Here is a 22,914-nt window from a genome sequence, read left to right as displayed (position 1 = left end):
AGAAGAATCTTAGAGATGTTATGGGATGTTGATGTATGTGTTCAGACACTAAATTCGAACTTTGATCCAGAACAGCTGAGAAACTTCTTCACCCATAGAGATACAAATCCTTGAAATTTTTCACTGCAGAGGGCTGTGATGGTTTAGTTGAGGATCTTTAAGGCAAAGAAAAATCAATGGGGATTGAGTTTTGTAAATGGAAAGTAATGCTGAGCAAAAAAATTAGGTTATTCACTGCACAAAGTAAAAGAGCAGAATACTTCTTTAAAATGATTTCTCTTCAAAAATCATTTGTCTAATTCTGAAAAGTTAATGTTCAAAAAGACCTGTGTGTCCTTGAACACTGAAAAAAATTGTACAATAACAACAAGTATTTGACTTTAATTTTGAAAAGATTTGTATGCAGGAATAAAGAGGTCTTAACACATTATTCAGGGCTTTGGTGGGATTATAGTTAGCATGTGTACAATTTTGATTTCCTTTTCACAAAGGATTGACTTTCCTTAAAGAAAATGAAACTAATTCCAGAACATTAAGGCTACAGAGTGCTTCATAAGCTGTACAACTACAGCATGTAGTTATTTCCAAAATAAGACTTGCAAAAGGTAGGGTGCAGCTGTTGGAAACTGCCCTGATCCTGTAAGCATTCTTTCCTCCACATCCTGGCAATTCTTAAAGTAAGCGCTGAGCAAACATGCATCCAATTAAGTCTCCCAGCTAAATATAGCAAAAGCTGCAGTTGTCAGCTGGACTTGTCCCATGTCATTCCTTTGTAAAGAAACTGGGGGAGGGGATTTGGTGCAGTGTGTACCACTGTTTATAGATGGCTTGACACTTGCTATAAATAGCTTCCAGACTGAAAGAAAGAGGCCAGCAGCTAGGCTTTTAATAGCTGCTTGCTGTTGCACCAATCTCTGGAAATGATTTTTCTCAAGGAATTCATTGGCAAGAATTAGGTCTACTACTCTTTTGTGTATTAATGGAAAGTTACTTGCATAAAAAATATAGTCTTACCTGCTCTTGCTGTCACATTATTTGATACAACTCATGCAGTTGACATTTTGACCAATGGTCTCCATGCCCTACACATGCTTGAGTGTTACTTGCCACATCAACTGCTATCTGAATATTGTCCAGTTGCTCCATGAAGCCACAGACGAATTCATTCTCCACTTTGAATGAAATTTAATGTGCATTTTTTAGAGAACATGTACACTTGATGGATAGGCTTTTCACCTGCACCAGGTGCACCGAAGACTATTTGTCTTTGAAATAACAGAACTGATATCATGGTTCAAAATCTCAGTATGATGAAAATGCAATAAACTTTAATTTACAATTCAATTGCCTGGAAGCCATTTGACTGTCATTAGAATTTGTGCTGTGGAATTTAAACATTTTTCCTTTTTATCCAAGAGAATGCCCTTTTGATAAAGACTTGTGTAGTAGGCTGTACATACTAGTTTGTAATAAATTATTTCAAGTAAATGTATCGATGCTGTTTTATTTTATTCCAGGTGCCCATGTTATCAGCACAGCTTCATGGCGTGAAGGCCAGAAACTGGTAAAAATGGTTCTAGGACCTGCACCAAAGATGATAACTGAAAGTAAGGCAGCCACCAGCCCCAAAGCCAGTGGAGAAAGGAATGCTGTACCTAGTAAGTAGCTGATCAGAGCTCATATCTGACATTCTTAGCTGATGCTCGGAATTATGTTGTCCAACACCTATGAATAAAATTGTATCAAATACAGTATAATTCTGATTATCTGAAATGGTCGGGAAAGGGCTCATTTTGGATAAATGGTTTTCCTGGAGAAATGGTCATTTTTAAAAACAGCCCAGTAGCAACAGCAAATCACTTGTAGCAGTGTTTAAAGAACAGCAAACAACAAGTCAAGGCCTTTTTTGGCATTAAAATAATGTTTAATTCTCACCAAAAAAATGCTGGCCACTGCCGATCACCCACACCTCCACTCCAAGGCCCTGCTCGTGCCAGGAATTTCAGGTCACCGCCACCACCGAAAGACCAAGGGCCACTGCTGCCATCGACGTCCCCGGTCCCCAGATAACTGAGGATTTCAGATAATTGGAGTTGTACTGTAATGCTGATCTGGACGTCAATCATGCATAAATCTGCATGGGGTGAATTTGCCTTTGAACTGTGTTTTGGTTTGAGGTGTGAAACCCATTTAAAGAAAGATTAAAGCAAAATGATACATGTATAGAAATGGGAAACGATCATTAAGTGCTAAGTTTTGTGGCAATGGCAGTTCTAAAAATTGCAAAAGTTTGTGTGGTTTTGAAGGAATTTCATGGATATTTTTCTAAAATGTATGCAATTTTGTAAGTGTTTGAGCAATGGAAAATAGATGTGAACTCAAATTAAACATAATCTTTTCTAATTGATCCTTTTTAATTGGATTACTTTGATCATTGATCTGCCAGGAAGACTTGGCATTACTGAGCTTCTGTGGTTATTAACTTCTGAAATGTTTTTTAATTGTTTCAACCAGGTAGTCCTGTTTTGCTAATATCCATAGAACACAGATATTGACAATGATTTTAAACACTTGCTGCCTAGGGTATCACAAGGCACCAAGAGCCCATGGAAAGAGAAATCCAAACAGGAAAGATGGGTCAGAGAATGAGGGATCTGAGAATGTTGGACTAGTAAAGAAGAAAGCCGGTAAGTTTTTTGTGGCATACAAGTAAGAAAGTAACCTATGTAATTGGTATAGTGTTACTAATATGTGTGTACCAGTAACAATCTACTTCACTCTGAGAATCGAGGCCTAGCTTTCAGCTCTACTGAATAGCAAGTTCCATTAACAGTGAGGATACTGGCTGCAGGGTAGGAAGCTGAGACAGAAGGTTGTGTACCTCTATAGAATCCTGCACCTGCCTCTTATCTAGAAGCCTTTTTTTTCCTATTAGTTGCAATGATTAATCAAAGTTATAATGTGTGAGACTGCAGTTTATCTGCATACTGATTGTTGGGTCAGCTATATCTACCCATTACCAAGTGTGGCTATATTGGTGATCCCCTTGACACTGAATCACAGAGTAGAACAGAAAAATTCCATTCCAGAGATTTGTACACAAAAGTTTGTGTTGAAACACAAGTGTCATGCTTTGCTGAATGCAGTATTTTGATGAGGTCTCCCAGGTTAACAAAGAAAAGCTGGAGGGACTCAGTAGGTCAGGCAGCATTCATAGAGAGAAATGTTCAGTCAACAAAGAGTGCCAATCTGAAATATTGAGACTAAATTGGGGAGATTTCAAGCATAAAAATGAGTGGGGGTGGGGGGTAACTGGGGAGGGGCTGATGTTATTGGATACTGGACAAATGAAGCTGCAAATAGGTATGAGGGGGGGAACCATGTAGATGGTGAAATGGGGAGGCAGTGTGGATGATTTGAGAAAATAGTGAGAATGGGAGCTGGTAAAGGACAGATGGAAACAGTGGAACTTTACAGGATGAGGTTTGCACAAACAGAAAACTTGATGTTCATGCTGCTGAGTTCTAAGCTTCCCAGGAAGATGATGCTTTTCCTCAAATGTGTGAAATTTCCCAAAACACTTCAAGAAAATTACTGATTATTGCTTTATTGCTGTTTTGATTTGGTTAATTTGTGCAAAGCAGGGTCATGTCAAAGTCTAGTTTGGGAAGTCACCCCTTTATGATGGATTGACTCTTTCAGCCAGTTTTAGCAAAGATGTGGGTTCTATCTGCTGTACTTCCAATCAAGTTGAGAAATATGTTATCCCTGGATCACTATCCCAGAAATTCTAATTGACTCTTTCCTCTGTGTAAAAAAAAAAAGACTATTCCAATTGAATGAACAACAAAGTTCATTTCTATTTTACAAACCGGGTAAACATTTGACCATTTGCTGAGTTTTTTTTTGTGAAAAAGGTAGATGTTGTTTAAATTCAAATATCTAAAATTTGGAAAATAAAATTAGAAAATACTGAAAATATTCAGCAGGTGAGATGGCATATGTGGAAGGAAAAACTGGGCCAATGCTTCAGACTGGAAACCATGCTTTTGAATTTATTAGAACTGTTGAAAGTTCATTGAGCTGAAATCTTTATCTTGTTTTACAAATGCCATTCTGACCTGCTGGGTATTTTGTGTTTACATTAATATTTTGTGTTTAGTGCATTTTTGTTGCTCTGTCAAAAAATATATTTTTTATTATATGCCAACTTTCTAAACAGCATCTTGCTGTGTATTTCATGTCATTGAGAGCAGAGAAAGGCCTCTTGGACTATTGTGCTTGCTCTGCCATTCAATGAGATCATTATGATTAGATTGTTATCTCAGCTCCATGCTCCTACCTGACCCAGGTATCCTTATTCTTTACTCATCAAGAATGACCTATCAGCTTTAAAAAATTGTCAAAGACTCCACTTCTACCATCCTTTTGAGGAAGACGTGCAGTGGGCAGAGCAGACTAGAGGCAGGTCAAGAAGCATGGGAGGGCTTGAAAGTTCGACTGCATTTGCTTTAATGCAAGGAGACACAGGCAAGTCAGGTGAGCTTAGATCATGAATCAGCACTTTGAATGATGAGATCACAGTCTCCCACTAGATTTAGGCACATGCAAGAATATACAATATGTAGGAGAGCATGTGAGGAAATTGGAAGGCCCAAAAAAAAGCCATAAAATATTATTGGCAGGTAAGATTGAGGAGAATCCAAAGTCAATTTAGGAGCAAGTCTCAAAAATGAATGGTCCCCTTGGGGACTAGGCATTGACCTGTGTGTGGAGCCAGGGACGATGAGCAAAGTTGTAAGCCAATACTCTTTGTCATTATTCACCATGGAGAAATGTCTGGAGGACGAGGAGTTCAAAGAGGGATATATTGATTGCTGGAGAATGTAGATATTAAGAAGGTGGAAGTGTTAAATGTCTTGGAAAACACACAGATGGATAAGCTCTGTCCAAAAACCATGAGAAACGAAGGAGGAGTTTAGGGTGACACTTGCAGAGATTTTTGCATCTTTGTTGATATGGTCTTGGGGACTCTAGGCCCTTGTAGTCAGATTGATAAATATGGGTACTTGTTGGTTGCGATGGACATGTTGAGCCAAAATGCTTGTTACTCGGCTCTGTGTTGCAGAATATGACAAATGGACCATCTTGTAATGGGTGAAGATGAATTGAGATGCAATGGAATGACTTGAATGTGGGAGTTTACTTGGAATTAGAGTTAGACTTGATTGTGATTATTTGCTCAACAATTTCATGATATAAAATATTCTCACACTTGTAATACTTTAAAAAAAAAAAAAATCCTTTTAGTCCTGTCACTCACACCTCTTCCAAGTAATCTCTCCTTAATGTACTCTTGGAGACCTGGTATAGTTTGAAAGTCGAATTTTATTTTGTTGGCAGCAGCCCTTCCATTTTGACAGCATAATATCAGTGTAATGTATCATATCCTATATATGCTAAAGACTGAAATTGAATAGCATGTACTGTTTTTGCACTGAGATACTACATTATTATATCTGGCCAGACCTCCTCTCATAAACATAATTTGTAAAGCTGTCTTTTATTTCTAATGTTAGTCATTTCCTTCCAATCTTACTTGAAGCCAGATTCTTTATTTCTGTGCTCTACCAACAGAAAATTTAAAAAGAACAGACCCTGACCCAAGACTCGAAGCTCCCAGGGAATCCAGGCCCAGAAGTTCCGAGCCCCACAGAACCAAGCAGCCATTGGATGATTGGAGAAAGGAAGAAGACCAAAACAAACTGGAAATGCTGAATACACATGTGTTGCCAGCCAATGTTAAAGAGATTCTTGATGACCTTCAATTTGAAGGAACTCCGAAGGGTGCAGAAGTGAAGGCAAATTTGGAAGGTGGCAAACTGGCTACAGGAGGCAGTGCCTTCTCCAGAAGTGTCAGCCCAATTAAGAGAAAGCAGAAGTCCAACATGAGCTCTGAAATGCAGCTGAAGAGACTAAGGCATTATGACGCAGAGGAGGTAAGGCAATATATTGCCAGGCAACAAGTCGAGAGGAAGAAGAGGCAGACAGAAGAAAAAAAAGCTCAGAAGGAAGCAATGGAGCAAAAGAACAAACGACTACAAGAGCTGTACAAGAAACAGAAAGAAGCCTTCTTGAAGCCCAGGACGGAACCCATATGTCAGAAATATTTGCAAGAGACATTCTCAAAATGTGTAACTGAGCTGGCAAAATTTAATGAGCCTCCAGCCAACCAACCAATACCAGAAGAGAAACAGGTAACATTTTTTAATGCAGTTAACTGCTGCTTCATATTGCTATTTAGAGTGTCATTCAATTCAGCTTGCATGAAAAGAAGAAGAGGTCGTAACTGACTATTGGGAGAGATCTGAGTGAGTGAGATTGCTCTAATTTTTCATGCATGCCAATGGAATCAATTGTTTGAGTTTGTGGTGTCAGACCCATTAAATGGGTTACAAAAATGTAGCCCTTGAGGCTTCATCACTTTTTTAAAGTCAAAACTAATCTACTTTCTGTGCCATTTATATGCACTATCCCTATCCTTTTAAATTTTTCCTTCATGCATAGAAAGTGTCTGAATAAGTGGAGCTGAGTCCATATCCAATTCTGTCATGATCTTACTGAATAATGAAGCATGCTTGACAACCACGAGACAGATTGCCGACTCCTCCTATTTCTTGCCTTCAAATGACACCAGAAGGCAAAATTTAATTTAGTGGTACAAAGAAGCTAAAAGATCTAGATTTAGGATTGGGGTGCAACATCTCCATGTTTTAATTTAAGATGAGTAAATGAGTTTGGAAGAATAACGTCAAAGTGAGCTAAATGGGTTATCTAAGTTTTAGTAAATCAAGTTCCCAGATGCTCCAAAGGCTCTGTGGTATAACGGATTTACGTTAATCTTTTACTTTAATGTTAGTCTATATTTCTCATATATAAAAATGTCTTAGTAAAGTAAATTATAGAGGTAAAATTTTGTATTTGTATTTATTAATTGTGGGCTGGTACAGGGACACATACAGGCACATGTATGTACATGGCACATTTATAGAGAACCATTGTTTTCAGAGAAGTGTTAATTCTCGGAGCCACAGTGTCTTAGAGCTAATGGATTTCAAGTGGGTCTTAATTATTCAAGAACTGCTGAAGGAAGCCATCTTTTTTTTACATCAAAAGCACTTCAGCTTGAGGTCAGAGATTGTTATGGATATGGAATGGTTTTGAAAAAGTAACAGAATTTTGGTAGAAATAAAACTGGTTTTGTGATTTCCAAGAATTGAGACTCATCAGTGATGATGCAATGGCCACATGATTTGGAGAAATATATTACCAAATTTGGACATTTTGATTTGTTTTTGGAAGAGTTCAGTTTAGAGAGCACAGAAGTTAAAACCCTATGGCACAGGGTTGAAACCTCGTGAAAGACAGGGTTGAGTTACAGTAACCAGAATTGGTGCAGTTGTGTGTTACTCCTGGGAAAAGGGGAATACAGAATCAATGGCTTTTGAAATGAGGAAGACCATTTCACTGTCTCTTTGCAAAAGAAGATAGATGTCTACTGGGTCTATTTTTGTGTATGTCCACTTTGTTTAACCCTTGTCTGGTTTGTGACTTCATTGTGGAAGAAGATAACAACATTTGTTTAACCTTTGGGTTTGTGAATTCATGGTAGAAGTAAATAGCCACATTATGAGTAAAGAGGCCTAAAGATATAATGTTTAAAAGCACATTATAATTATTTCTGAACTGAGAATTTAAGACTTCAAGCAAGACTAAAATGATGCAGAAATTTTAAAGATCGACTTTTCAGTGTTGGACTTTATTTATAGACACACACATACATTTACATTTGTGCATAGTGGGGTTAAAGTTAGAGTTAAATAAGTTTAGAAATAAGTAAGAAATGTTATGTTGTTAATAGTTTAATTAAAAACTATTATTTTGAATTTACCGTTGCTGTTCCTGTGTTAGTGCTAACAAAGTCCTTTAGTCCAAAAAATAACTAAGAGTTGTAAGTTCATAACAGTGGGCCAGTCAGATCTGGATGGATGACCAACTAAATTGAGGCAGAGTTGCGTGGAGAGTTGTATGCAATGAAGAAAAAGATAGCCTTGACAGTTGTTTTAATACATTGGGTCTCTACAGTAAATGGCTTTCTGTTACCTTTGTTCAGCCAAAGACTGTTTACCAGCCTTCAGGAGAATCTGACAAAGAGAACAAAGGACAAGATCGCCCTCTTAGTGCCTCATCAAGCAGTGACATGTCTCTCTCTGAGTCTCGGCAGCCTCCTGGCAGGTAAGATGCACTTTGAACAAATTGCAATCAGTGTTCCTTTAAATACAAATAATCTGTAATTGCCTAACTTTATTCACAGAAATAAAAATTGAGATGAGGTGCATCCCTTCAATACTGCCATGCATGCCCTTAATTTTCATTTGCCTTCCCGAGTATTTTTAGTGTGCTCAATTTTTCCAGCCTTGTGTAATCCAAGAATTGACACAGCAAAACAAATGCCTCTTCCACTTACCTACCTGTTCTCTCCCACTGGTGTAATGGCTTGAGTTCACCATATAAGTGAACAGTGCTATTTGATCTTGGCAACCTGCTTCCCATTTCAGTAGCTGTATTCTTACTGCATGAGATAAGTTGAAGTACCATTTCCTTTCTCAAATTATTCTGCTGCTCTTGGGTAGCAGGATACTTAAGTTTAGAGCCTGTTGCTTTCTAAGATGTTGAAGAATCCTAGTTAGTTAATTATTGTCATTTGTCTTTTGTATACCTCCTTGGGTTACAGAGATCAAAACTGTATCTATATCAATAGCCATCTTTTTTCACATTTGGGTGTAATTGAGATGCACCAGCTCATGGGCCAAAAGGGCCTGTTACTGTACTGAATGTCTAAATTTTAAAAAAATTTAGAGGCCCTTAAGTCCCATACTTTGCAAAAATCTAACTGAGCCTTGAATATATTTAATGAGACAGCCTCTATTGCTTTGTTGGGCAGAGAGCCACAGATACGGTTTTTGAAAAGCAGTCCCTTGACATCTCGGTCCTAAATCTACTATCTTGAGAATGTCCCCTAGATCTAGTCTCACCTACCAGTGGAAACAACTTTCCAGTCTATCTTGTAGAATGAGTGGATGCCATCTGACTTCCTCTTCGTGTCAAAGGCTGTCACGGTCAAAACCACAGACATCATGCCAGTGTTCTTCTCTGACCACTACCTCATTCACACCCCCTGTATGTAAGAGATGGGAAGACTAGAAGGTAGGCATGGGAATGTGGAAGCTGAATATGAAGTTGCCGACACCAGAGAATATAGAGAAACTAAAGGTGTACACTGGTTGGAGAATCATAAAACCCTTCTTTGATTCCCCAGTAAACTGGTAAGTAGTTCTTTATCCTCAAAGGTATTCAGAGTGCAAGATAGAGAGAGGAAACAGAACCAACTCCAGACTGACCTGCAAAGATGACTCCTTCTACAGTTGAGAAGGATGGATGACAGAGAAACTCGGAGAGAAGAGCCAGAAAGTTCTCCAAAATCATCTTCTAATCCAGAGTCCGCAGTAGAGTAGGATGCGATCTGCTTACACTTCTTCTTCCGAAAGATTTACTGAGGGAGCTTTGTGATCCACAGCCTTAATGAAGAGGACAACTCAGTCACATCATCATCGACAGGCATACAGATGATCAGTAGATCCTTTTATGCCGAACTGTATGACATTGTGGCTACAGAAGGAATGACTTCCTAGAGCTTCCTATCCAGCGGTCTTAGATTACACCAAGTGGGAGAGTCTGGACCAGCCAATCACCCTGGGGGAGCTGATGAACTCTATCCATTCCTTGGGGGTCAAGTAAAACTCCAAGAAGCGACGGCTTATTGGTTGAGTTGTATATGGCTTTGTGGGACTCAGTGGACCCAGAACTGCTGGAATCAGACTACATCAGAGTCTGCGTGGAACCTAATTACAAGGTAACCAAGTATGATGTATGATCTGAAGTTCTACCTGTCCCAGGGGTTGCCCCACAATGTCCTTGTCAGCTGGACTTTGCTGCTCCACCTTCATGGAACAGTTTTTCCGGATGAACACCTTTGACCACAAGACCATCGGGCAGTGGTCAGCATGGAAAGTCCTGCAGACGATGAGCGAAGAGGACTCAAAGGACGCAGAGGGGTGGTTCTCTGAGCAGACCATCCAGATCATCTAACAGAATGCCTCATTGCAAGTGCTCATGTACAAGCACGAGGACTTGATCTGGCAGACGGTGAGAAGAGCCTTCGTGGTCGTATCCTTCCTAAACAACTGAAACATCATCCACAATGCATAATTTTCCCAAGAAGACTGGTGGAGTGGAGACTGTTCCCATCTCTTTGTGGAATGCAAATTTGCTGAGTGTGGAGAAGGATGCAAGGATCTTTGTCATGGTTCATCCCCAGCACCAGCGTGATGGATGATTCTGATTTGCGGGCTGTTCCCAGGGATGCAGACAGAGTTTGACATCCAGATTTGCTGGAAGACCAGCAACTCACTTTTTTCTGCCCAAAACCTGTCATTCTTTCAGCACATGGAGATACTGCCAACTGGCATATTCCAGGCTGCTGGAGTATGTGCTGAGGGATGCACTGAAGCTTGGCATAGCCAACGCAAGTGCCCTATAGAGAAAGACCACAGTCTAGAGTCCTTCTGTCACTGGATGTTAAGGCAATGAGACAGAGGAGAGTGGGTAGTAACAACTTGGAGCTGCAGTGATGACAATGTATATAAATAGAAATCAATGTAATGGAAACTTATGGATGCAAAGACTGAATAGTTTTCTGTTTGTAAATAATTTTATTGTGAATGAAATTTATTTTTGTTTAAATAAATATAATGAACCCAAGGGGAAGTCTGCATACAAGCTAGCTGGTAACATTTGTAGAAACTCATGCAGTCACTTCAAAGTCCTATTTTTTGGTATCTGATTATAATCCTGTAAATGTACTACTTTGAACTAGCCTTTGGTCATCCATTCGAATATGGGCTTGTTTATTCAATGTGATATTTTGATTACCATAGATCAATGAAATGTGTTGATATATTTTGCTGTATGAAAAGATTAACAGCAATGCAAGTTTGTTGAATCTCTATTTGGCAGCAGATGGCAGACAAAGCAATGATTTGCTCTCTATATCAAACATTGTGTTCGAATGTGAATCAAGCTTTTTAGAAAACATTCTCAAAAGGATTAACTGTTAATTTCCTCAAATCACATCCTATTTTGATTCGTGAGCTTCTAGGAAACAGTATTGCTTGTCCCAATCAATTATTTTTAGCATTATTTTATACTGTCCACCCAGTAACGTGTGGCAGGCTGTATCTTAAAACCAGATATACAATTCATTTTGCAATCAACATATCTGTATTTAACAAACGAATAGGCGTCATGCTTTAGATCTAACAAGTCTGGTGGTATTCACAACAGGAGAATACTTCATAAATAGGGAAAAAAAAAACTTGCTTGCTGGTTGCCTTATGCTGGCTTAAAAACCACACCTATGAATGTTAAAGACATCTTGGATATTTTTTGAGTTTTCATTCACTAGGAGGAAGCAACACCTGAGTTGAAGACCAGGCTACAATTGTGGAGCATGTACAAAAGTCTTTTTTCAAAAAGTAATTGAGATTTATTATCCCCTGCTTTAGCCTTGGCCTCTGCATTACCTTGGATGATCAGACCAGACCATAAGACATGGGAGCAGAAATAGGCTAAACAGTCCATTGAGTCTGCCCCTCTTTCAATCACAAGCTGATCCATTTTACCTCTCAGCCCCATTGCCTGGCCTTTGCCCCATTACCTTTGATGCCCTGGCTGCTAGATTCCCGTGGGAAATGGTAATTTTTAAATGAGTTGGTTACCATTAATGTCCAAATATAGCCATTAAACTGCAAACTGGAAAAAAAAAATATTTTGAAAACACTCATGAGATCACAGAGCCTCTGATGTTAACAGGAGTGGGATGTGCATGCAAATTGTTGGAGATGGTCAAGAGTGCTTGCACTTGTGCTTGAAGGAAGAAAAGGTATTGTCTTTCATGTGCAGAATTAAATGGGGTTGAGCACAAAGTGGTGTGGTAACCAATTTGTGGTTCAGGTATGGGGACATCTCTGTAAGGTCGAACCAATGAAGATGTTCAGGATTGTTCTTCAGGGAAACTGTTTGAAACACCCAAAGCTGATGTGATGTCCAGAATATTTTTGGAATTTTTTTTCCTCATCTGTATTTCACAGATTCAGTCAATGTATTGGGGAATGATTTGTAACATTTAATGTTTCAGTTACATAAAGAATTGAAGAAATCATATTTGTGGTGCAAAGCATGATTTTTAAAAAAAAAAAAAGATGTACAGTCCAACTCAAATTATCCAAAATGGTCAGGACCAGGCCCATTTTGATAAAACGGTTTTTCGGAGAAAAGCTCATTTTTTTTAAAAAACAGCCCAGTAGCAACAGCAAATCACTTGTAACTGTTAACACAACAACATAGTAAGGCTTTTTAAGCATTAAAATTAAGTTTAATTCTCAGTCCTGTGCCTACTTAGCTTCTGAGATCAGACAATCCCAGATGTATTCAGACTATTAGGTGCTGTATCCTTTAACCTTGGATCTCTTATAAATGAACTGAAACTTGAAAAGTTCATAAAGTATGGAGCCAGCTCAAATGGGCAGTTTGGTTGAGATAGATGAGATAGTCCAAATGGTGTACTTCTCTATTGTTTAACTCTAATTTTACATACAAATTTCTTTTCCAGACCTGCATCCTCATGGATACCACCTCATCAGGTCAACCCAACACCCCAGACTACCTACCCTTCCCCAGGAAGTAATCTATTCTCTCATCTGCTAAACCTGGAACCTCGAAGTTTGTTGCCCAGAGATTTTGAAACAATGGCAAAAAGGAAGGACGATCCACCAAAAGGACAGGCCCCTTCTCTCCAATGCCCACCCTCCAGCTCCTTAGCATATGATCACACCCCAGCTGGCCAAAAGCTTGCTGTCCCATACAAAAGCAAACTGGATCGCATTGAAGCGCTGAAGGCAACAGCAGCCTCCTTGTCCAACCGGATTGAGAATGAAGCGAAAAAGCTGGCAGGCGTTGGTATCAACTATGGTATCATGCAGGATTCAGAACACGATGTTTTGCAGACTACTTGGGATGGCAGGCACTGGCCCAAGCTTGCAAGCCCACCAGTCCGTGACTGTGGCAGTGACGATGCTGCATCCAGAATTTGGCGAATCCAAGGACCCAACGTGGGCCATACGACATATGAGGATCCACTACCAGGGGTCGGCAATTTGTATGAGTGCAAAGAGCTTGGCGAGTTGCCACATTGTGAAAACATTTTAGCAAAGAGGCCTGTAAAGAGCCAGGAGGTCAGTTGGGAAAATGTATACAAGAGGTCACTTGAAGCCTTGGAACAAAACCTACAAAAACTCAGCCAGGGAAAAAATACATTTGATTCCCCCAATTCCAGCGGGGGCTCAATTAGTGAAGGGCCACTAATGAGTGAAGGAAGTCTTTCAGAGGAGGATGGTCAGCCAAGCTCCAGAGACCCAACAAAATTAACACAAAGGTTAAAGGGCAAGGATTTCTGTGTAGGAGTGTCAAATTCTTCCCAGCCTCTTGCAGAATTCCAGAAAGAAGCAGAGAGGTACCAACCTCTTCAACTGCAATTGGAAGAACACAAGAGCAAAGCTCCCTGGGAAGAGCTAGCCAAGGGAAGCCCTCACAGTGTGATTAACATCTTCACAAAAAGCCTTCAGCTCTGTGGAAAAGGTAAGGACCCAATATGGACCACACTATTTGTGAGGATCAAGTTGCATGTTTATACCTTCTCGCTGGAAATTGATGCATATTTCACCTCTTCTCACCTACACTACTCCCCAATCTGTTTTCCTCCTCTGACTCGCATTTGTCTTCATAGAGATATTTTATCAGTCAATTGAGATAGTGTGCATCTACTTCAGGTATATTTTCCAATGGTTCAAAACTGCAAAAGACATCTGCAGTGTGGGTGAGATGTGGATTGTTAGATGTTGACAAGAGGACTGGGGGAACAGAAGCCTATGGACTGCTGAGCAGATAGATGTCTCAGGAGGTTTTAGATCTCTGGTTTGGTGTGGGATAGAACTGTGGCCTACGTTCCTCTGCAGTGGAGAAGTACGATGGACCAGAATTCTGATAGAGAGATGTGGGTTGGTGTTGCTGGAGTGGATGAATGGGAGAATGTTCTGCTAAAGTAGAAGCTGCATGTCTGATCTATGTTTGCTTCACTACTGCTAGCTCGCCAGAGTGAAAAATGAGTGAAGAGTGTTTACAAGGAAATTTTTAATAAATAACCTATTGAAAGTGCTGCTTGTAAACTTCTTGACCATTATGATTTACTGATAGGAAGCTTAGAGGAGCAGTCCGAAAGAGTTTCTCCAACACTGCAGCCTCAAGTATCTGCAGCAAGCTCTGAAGAAGATGTATATGAAGATGATTTCCTTTCCTCTCTCAGCAGCACAGGCGTGAGCAGGAAGTTTCCTTCATACCAAAGGTAAAAAGCAAAACCTTCTGAGTTAGCATTACTTTCTAGACCAAATTAAAATGCTTTATTGCATCAAAAAATTATTATAGGATACTTGAATCTTTTAAAGGATTCCTTCCTATAGTGAATTATTCGGTAGTAAGAATGGATAACATTAAAGGCTTGAATGGTTCAATTGCATTATTGTCATATGGGCCAGGTACAATGAAAACTCTCTGCGTGCTATCCAGCAAGTTTATCACACACAAGTACAGCAGAATAAAACACAATACAAAGAGTATAGTCACAGTTTGAATTTGTACAGAGTAATGGCAATATTTTGTACTAAGGTTTGTTCAATAGTCTGATTGTAGAGGGGAAAAAAACTATCCTGTGTGATTTCATACTTTTGAGTCTTCATGGTGGAGGGAGAGAAAAGAGTGTGGCTATTGTGGAATAAATCTTTTAGAATGTTGGTTGCTTTTCCGAGGCAGCAGGATGTGTAGATGGAGATAAGGGAGGTTGAAAATGGGTGTATAGAGAGTATTGTAGAGAGCTGAGTACACATCCCTTTGGGTCACTGGTGTTGAGGGTGAAAGTGGAGGTGATGCTGACTTTGATCTTCATTGTAGGGGGGAAAAACACTGCTGAAGAAACTCAGCAGGTCAAACAGTGTATATTATAAAGATAAAGAACCAACATTGGTTATCTATCTTAACTTTGCTTTACAAACTATGCTGTTTGACCTGCTGAGTCTCCTGCATTGTGTTTTTACATGGTGTCTGCAGACTTTTGTGTTTTACTCTGATCTTCACTGCTAGAGGTCTGCTGGATTGGAGGTCAAGGATCCAATTGCATAGGATAGTGATAAAACCAAGGTCCCAGAGTTTTGGGGTGAGCTTGTTTGAGACTAAGGTATTAAAGGCAGAGCTGTAGACAAGGATCGACAACGAGATAGACAACAGACTCGCCAAGGCAAATAGCGCCTTTGGAAGACTACACAAAAGAGTCTGGAAAAGCAACCAACTGAAAAATCTCACAAAGATTACCGTATACAGAGCCGTTGTCATACCCACACTCTTGTTCGGCTCCGAATCATGGGTCCTTTACCAGCATCACCTAAGGCTCCTAGAACGCTTCCACCAGCATAGTCTCCGCTCCATCCTCAACATTCATTGGAGCGACTTCATCTCCAACGTCGAAGTACTCGAGATGGCAGAGGCCAACAGCATCGAATCCACGCTGCTGAAGATCCAACTGCGCTGGGTAGGTCACGTCTCCAGAATGGAGGACCATTGCCTTCCCAAGATCGTGTTATATGGCGAGCTCTCCACTGGCCACTGAGACAGAGGTGCACCAAAGAAGAGGTACAAGGACTGCCTAAAGAAATCTCTTGGTGCCTGCCACATTGACCACCGCCAGTGGGCTGATATCGCCTCAAACCGTGCATCTTGGCACCTCACAGTTCGGCGGGCAGCAACCTCCTTTGAAGAAGTCCGCAGAGCCCACCTCACTGTCAAAAGACAAAGGAGGAAAAACCCAACACCCAACCCCAACCAACCAATTTTCCCTTGCAACCGCGTCTGCCTGTCCTGCATCGGACTTGTCAGCCACAAACGAGCCTGCAGCTAACGTGGACATTTACCCCTCCATAAATCTTCGTCCGCGAAGCCAAGCCAAAGAAAGAAGAAGTCAATAAATACCCAATTTTCACTCATATGACATGCACGTGCATATAATGTACAGAAAATCATAAATTGTGTAAAATATTTCTGTATAATGCACGGACACATGTATACCGACCGGTGTGGTTGTTTGTAGTCTAAATTCTGACTGACAAAAGAAATTTGCATTTAAATGAGACAAAACATACCAATATCTGACAAGTTAATCTCCCGCAATTAACGCACAATCCCTTTCTCCCAGAGGTGTCAATCACCTATTATATAGATGATATCCTGCTGCAACACATTAACAAGCTTTGGAGAGAAATCAATTAAATAACTCTGAAGCCTGTCTTTGATCTGAGCAGGATTTTAATTCTAATGTCTCAAATCAGAGGAACTTGATCTGTTAATATCCTCCCTCAGGGGAACCGGTCTGAGCAATTAACGTTGTTAAGGTGCAGTGCCCTAACCAAAATGTCTTATTTATAGGAATACCATGGCTTTCAATACAAAGAGATATCCCCAAGATTAAAATTTCCCACGCCCGCTACAAATCGTGCCCATTCTTTTGCCGCAATTACATTCTCATGCTGGCTATAACATTCCCATGCTCGCTATAAATTGTCAGTACATCTTTCCCATGGCCGCTCTAAATTGTGAGCGTTCTTTCAAGGCCGCTATTATATTCCCTTGCTCGCTATAACTTCCCATGCTTGCTAAAAATTGTTGGTACATCTTTTCCACAGCCGCTATGAATTGTGTGCATTCTTTCAATGCTGCTATTCCCACACTTGCTATAAATTGTCAACACTTCTTTCTCATGGCTGCTATAAATTGTGTTCTTTCAATACTGTTATTGTATTCCCACGCTCACTATAACTTCATGCTTGCTATAAATTGCTGAAGTGACTTTCCCATGCCCGCTATAAATTGTGTGTGTTCTTTCAACATCTAAAAATATTCTTGTGTAGCATGCACATGCATATAACATGCTGGGGGTGGGGGGGGGGGGGGGGGTGCCTAGTTTGTAACATATGGTAGTAATCTGCCAAAAGTATCCTGATGTTTGTCCATATGATTCATGGCTGAATGAAAGGTCAGGGGGATGGCATCTGCTGTAGACCTTTTGTTTCAGTTGAGCAATTGAAGTGGATCAAGGCAGTTAAAGCTACCTTAGGATTTAATGGAGGAACTGAACTTGGATATCTGGAGAAGGCTTCACCCTATACAAGACAACATGAGTCCAACTCGAGGATAGATTTATTTTTGGTTTCAGCCCATTTACAGGGTAGGATCATGGAAAATTAATATAAGGCAAGATATCAGACCACTCACCTCTTCTTGTATTGACCATTGATATGTCAGATAATGAGGAGATGGTCTATAGATGACACCTTAATGCATTGCTGTTTAAAAAGGCAGGATTTTTGTAACTTTATTCTTTGAAACCAACTGTAATTCCACTGTGGATAAATTTCTTCTATGGGACACATTAAAAGTATATTTGAGAGGTCAAATGCCTTTAGGATTAAAAAAGAGTAAAGAAGGGAGGTCAAAGAATTGGAAAAGGAGATTAGTTTTAGAAAAGGCCCTTCGACGAGTGGGCTCTGAGTTGGGGGTGGGGAGGATCATCACATGATGAACCTTGGAATTAGTTTTTTTTTAAGTGTAAAATTGGCAGAGACCGAAACCAGAGTATTGGAAACTGTTTAAAAATGAACAGGAAGTATTTTATCGATGTCACCTAAAAAGGGGAAAACCATCATTGGCCCGTCGAGCACGCAGCAAGGGAAACAACAAGGACAAGAAGAAAGGTCTACGACACAGATGGATCCGGGCGCTGGTATGAGTTCCTAGCCGACCAATGATGGTTCCTAAGGTAGCTTTTAAACTATTTGCAGCGCCATCTCAGCTGCAATTATGGAGAGATGTCAACGATGAAGAAAGAGCGCTACTGCGCATGCGCAGATCAAAAGAGTATGAAGAAGTTGCTGGACAAGGTAGCCTTTTTGAAACACTACCTACAGAAGTAGAATATGAGACTGAACCTCAAGCCAGTGATTTTTTTTTAAACTTTATTTATTCATTCAAAATACAGATAATAAGTAACATATATAACAATAAACAAAGCATGAACATTATATTTTATATATATTAAAAAAAAAGGAAAGAAACCCCCCCCCTTCTTTCGACCAACTCTCCTAAGGAGAGCCATAAAGTAAAATGAAAAAAAATAAAGAAAAGTAAAGCATACATATTAAAATCTAGTCAATATAAATCAAAATGTAAATATTCTGAATATAACAACCACCTATTAATAAAAAAAAACTATAATTATCCACGAAACATGTAATTTTTTCCATTATTAAACAATATTTCACCTCATTATGCCAAAAGTCTCAAGTTTAATCATTTCAGGTAAAATCATATCTCTAGCGAACACATGTTTTACCAAAGATCAAACTTGATAAAAATACGCTTAATCGCACTATTTAAACCCCGAACATTAAAAGTAGCAAACTTCAACTTTGACATATCCACTAATATTACTAAAAACTAATAATATCAATATATCAAGACTCAGATCAACGTAAATAGGCCCTCCAATAGGAGAACAAGAAACCACAAATTAAAGTCTAAATAAAATGAAAATAATTAAAAAAAAGAAAAAAGAAAAAAAACCCCAAAAAACTACCAAAAGTTAGTAATCCCTAAACAAAAGTTGGGTGTGGACACCCACAAGTGGCTGATGACAGTAGAACATAGAGCAAATTTCTCCCTCCTCAGCCAAACAAAGAATAACAACAAGATATCATAATGACATAAAAAGAAAATAAAAATAAAAAAGTTATTCTATTCATCCAAGAAATTCCAGACTCGGCAACCCCATTTCAAGGAAACAGACTCTTTCCATTCCTATTTCTGCCGTTTCTTCCATTTCCAGAACAACCAAATTTTTCTTTAGGAGACAATGATGGGCTACATCTTTGTCCTCTTACATCTGGTATAGAGTCAGCAAAACTCATTGCTTCACGCTCATTCTCAAAAAACCGAGATTGAAAGTCTCCACAAAACACCTTCAACACTGCCGGATAGCGAAAAGTAGAATAATAACCTTTACGCCACAAAGCTTCTTTAACTGGATTAAATCGACGCCGATGCTGAATAACCTCTTGACTCAAATCAGGATAGAAAAAAACTCTACAATTCTGAATCAATAACGGAGCTTGTCGTTGTCTCGTGTTTTGCACTGCTAAACGAAGTATCGTTTCTCTGTCCAAATAATTCAAACATCGAATTATCACGGGTCTCAATGGTTGACCAGGCAGAGGTCTTCTTCTTAAGGCTCTATGAGCTCTTTCCAATACCAGACCTCCAGAGAAAAATTCCTGCCCCAGTATTTGTGGAATCCATTCGGTAAAAATACGAAGAGGATCTTGTTCTTCCATACCTTCTGGCAAACCAACAGTCTTCACATTATTCCTTCTACTTTGATTCTCCAAATAATCTACTTTCCTCTCTAACTCCCTCTCACGTTCTCGCAATTCTTTAATGGATTCTTCCACCTCCAACACTTTTTCTGTATTAGAAGCCACTTGTTGTTGACATTTCAAAAAAGCAGCCTGAAATTGTTTAAAATCCTCACAAGATACTTCCACACATATTTTAACTGTATCCAGTTCCAAATTGAGCCTCTGAGACATTTCATTCAGCATCGGCTGAATGATAAGGCTTAGCTGTTTACATTGTAATTCAGAAAAGCTCAGCCCTCCTTTCTCTTGCGTAGTGGCAGAACCAGGTAACTGCAGCTCCTGCTGCATCTCAACAACAGGCAGTTTAACAGTTTTACTGCGGGTCTGGACTCCCAGCGACGGTACCCCGCCTTCCTCAGGGGGCCGACGCTGTTCTCTCCCCGCAACCCATTGTTGCTTCAAAAACTCACGGAAAAAATCAAGATATTCAGATTGGAGTACTTCCTGAGACATTTCAAGCAATGGAATCGTCTTCTTACGTGCCCCCTCCGTTAAAGTCGGCAGGCTGCCAGAATCAGGATCCACATCGGGGGCACATGCACCTTCCTCCTGAGAACGGGTAATTCCAGCGATGTCCTTCTCCTGGTGAGTAGTAGTCATTTTTTCAGCCCCCACAGGCAATCTCTGTGGTTTAGGCTTGAAAGAAAGCAAACCTGAAGTTGTAGCAGACAGTTTAGGCTATAAATCTTCAACACTCCGAAAATGTAGTTTCTTCTGTACTTGAGGTTTAATCTTTTTACCGTTAATAGCCATAACAATTCCTTGATAATTTAAACTAAGTTTTAAAAAATTTAAACCTGAAAACAGAGTTAAAAATGGGTTCTTAAAAGTCTGGCCAGAGAGGTCGAGATTACACGTCTAGACTCTACGCCATCTTGCCATGCGCCCCCCCTTTCAAGCCAGTGATGAAGATGAAGGGAATCAAGAAGAAGAATAAATCATTAAAGGAGGTAGTAAACTTAAAATGCAAGTAAAATAGCACGGGATAAGTACAGAAGTGTTAATGAATGAGTTGAAGCAAAGAATATTGGATATTAAAAATTGATTAAAAAATTAAGAAATATGAAATAGTGAATAGAATGTAACCATCAGATTTCTGAACAGAGACGTGGAGAGGATGAGCAAATGTAGATTCTTGGGAGTCACTATCTCAGAAGATCTTTCCTGGAACCAACACACCAATGGCATCATGAAGAAAGCCTCTACTTCCTCAGGAGTTTGCGGAGGAGCTAGTGGAGTTGTTCAATTGAACCAGTACGGACTTGAAGGGCCGACAAGGCTTGTTTCCGTGCTGTAAATGGGTTATATGGAGGAAAGAATTGATGTGGTAATCGTTCAGGACAGAATGAATAAAATGGAGAATTCAACTGATGTACTTGCTGCAACTGTGTGAGAAAGTAGTTCTGTTGGAGAAGTTTAGTAGAAGAAACAATATCAAAGTTGCTAGTCTTAAAGAAGGGGACAATTTAATAGCCTTCTTTCAAGGTTGGATTCTTGAAGTTCTTGGGTAAAATGAATTTGAAAGTGTAATTAAAATAGAGCACCAAGAGCTCTAAGACTGCAACCGTTGTCAGACCAGAAATCACAGTCTACACTGATAAAATTTCTTCACTACCAGGTCAGAGAGAAAAAAAAATTAGAATTAGCAGGAAAACAAGCTAAAGAAAGTCCAATGGAATTTCATGGAAATGAGATTTATCCTGATATAAGTTTTGAACTGTTGAAGAAAACTTTAATTCAGTAAAGAATACTTGGTGGGGGGAGTATAAATTTATCCTACGCCATCATGCAACTCTCGAGATCTTTGTGCAAGGAAGATCGAATAAGTTATACACAGGTATTTTACCAACTATTCGAATGAAGGCTGAACATGGCCTGACACAACACCAGGAACATGAGATTTTTCTTGATTCATAGTGATTTATATTTACTTTATTTATTAAATGGAAATGGATTTAGAATAATGGTGAAAATCTGGGGGAGGGGGAGAATGTGGACCAACTTCTATTGAATCATGTTTATAATTGTTGCTTGGGCCACAACCCATAAAATAGAGGGGGGGGGGGTAATGTGTATATTTTAAACAACATTAATAGGGGGTTTTTATTGTTGTTTTTATTCTACTTCTTTACTTACCTGGACTGACGAGATGGACATGCCTTGGCACAACAGATAACCAAGAAGTTATGAGAAGAGAGATGAAGGGGAGATACTGTTTGAAGTTGATTTTTTTTAAATTAATGAGTAAAATGTGGAATTAAGTTTTAATATTAATGGGCTTAACAATAAAAAGGATATTGGCACATAATAAGAAAATTAATATAATGAGAGACTTCCAGTTAAAACACAGAATGTAGTCATTGACCTTGCAGGGAGATGTGTTATGGTATATTGCCAAATTATTTTGGAACATTGGACAGTTATGAATATATATGCACCAAATGTAGATGATGAAAAATTTATACAAGAAATATTTCTTGTATAGGTGGGGATATTAATTTTTGTTAAGATCCAGTTTTAGATAGATCAACAAGAGCAATAACAAGCACAAAAGCAGTTAAAGCCACATTGCTTTAGATGAACAATTTAAATTTAATAGATGCATGGAGAAGAATTCATCCAAGAGAAAGAAACTATTCCTTTTCTTCAAACAGACATGATTCTTATTCTAGGATAGACTTGTTTTTAAATATCTGTACAACTTCAGGGCAGAATCCAACAAGCTGATTATAAGGCAAGAATATTATCTGATCATTCTCCTTTGTTGTTGAACAATAATAATGCTGGATAAAGAAGCATCAGTTTATAGATGGAGATTTAATTCTTGTGTTACTAAAAATAAAAGGTTTTGTGAATTCATTAGAAGACAGATAAGATCCTTTTTTAAAACTATAATTCAGTTAATAAATTTATTTTATGGGATGTGATGAAAGTGTACTTATGAGATCAAATAATAAGTTAGACTTCTAAATTTAAGAAAGAGGTGGAACAATTGAAGATGGGGATAACAAATTTAGTAAAAGATTTAGAGAAATTAATGAGGGGAAGCGGAAATGACTTAATAAGAAACTTCAATATAATACTTTACAGAGAAAACCGAGAAACCGATAATGAGAACTAAACAAAGGTATTATGAACTATGTGAAAGAGCACATAAGGTTCTTGC

General features: G+C 39.1%; 1 protein-coding gene across 5 annotated transcripts in view; it reads left to right on the top strand.

Annotated features, from left to right (window-relative positions):
• The window catches only part of cep350 (centrosomal protein 350), a 237,025-nt gene that overhangs the window by 86,816 nt on the left and 127,295 nt on the right, over positions 1-22,914 (top strand). For all 5 annotated transcript variants that reach the window (XM_069937585.1, XM_069937584.1, XM_069937586.1 and 2 more), the window contains exons 9-14: positions 1,518-1,658; positions 2,583-2,687; positions 5,638-6,257; positions 8,174-8,295; positions 12,791-13,815; positions 14,431-14,578. In XM_069937585.1, the coding sequence (XP_069793686.1) occupies positions 1,518-1,658; positions 2,583-2,687; positions 5,638-6,257; positions 8,174-8,295; positions 12,791-13,815; positions 14,431-14,578 (2,161 nt within the window). The remainder of the gene's footprint in view (positions 1-1,517; positions 1,659-2,582; positions 2,688-5,637; positions 6,258-8,173; positions 8,296-12,790; positions 13,816-14,430; positions 14,579-22,914) is intronic.

The sequence above is a fragment of the Narcine bancroftii genome, chromosome 5 (assembly GCF_036971445.1).
Source record: "Narcine bancroftii isolate sNarBan1 chromosome 5, sNarBan1.hap1, whole genome shotgun sequence".
NCBI lineage: Eukaryota > Metazoa > Chordata > Chondrichthyes > Torpediniformes > Narcinidae > Narcine > Narcine bancroftii.
Note: the sequence above shows the minus strand (reverse complement) of the source record. Positions and strands in the feature narration are given on the sequence as shown.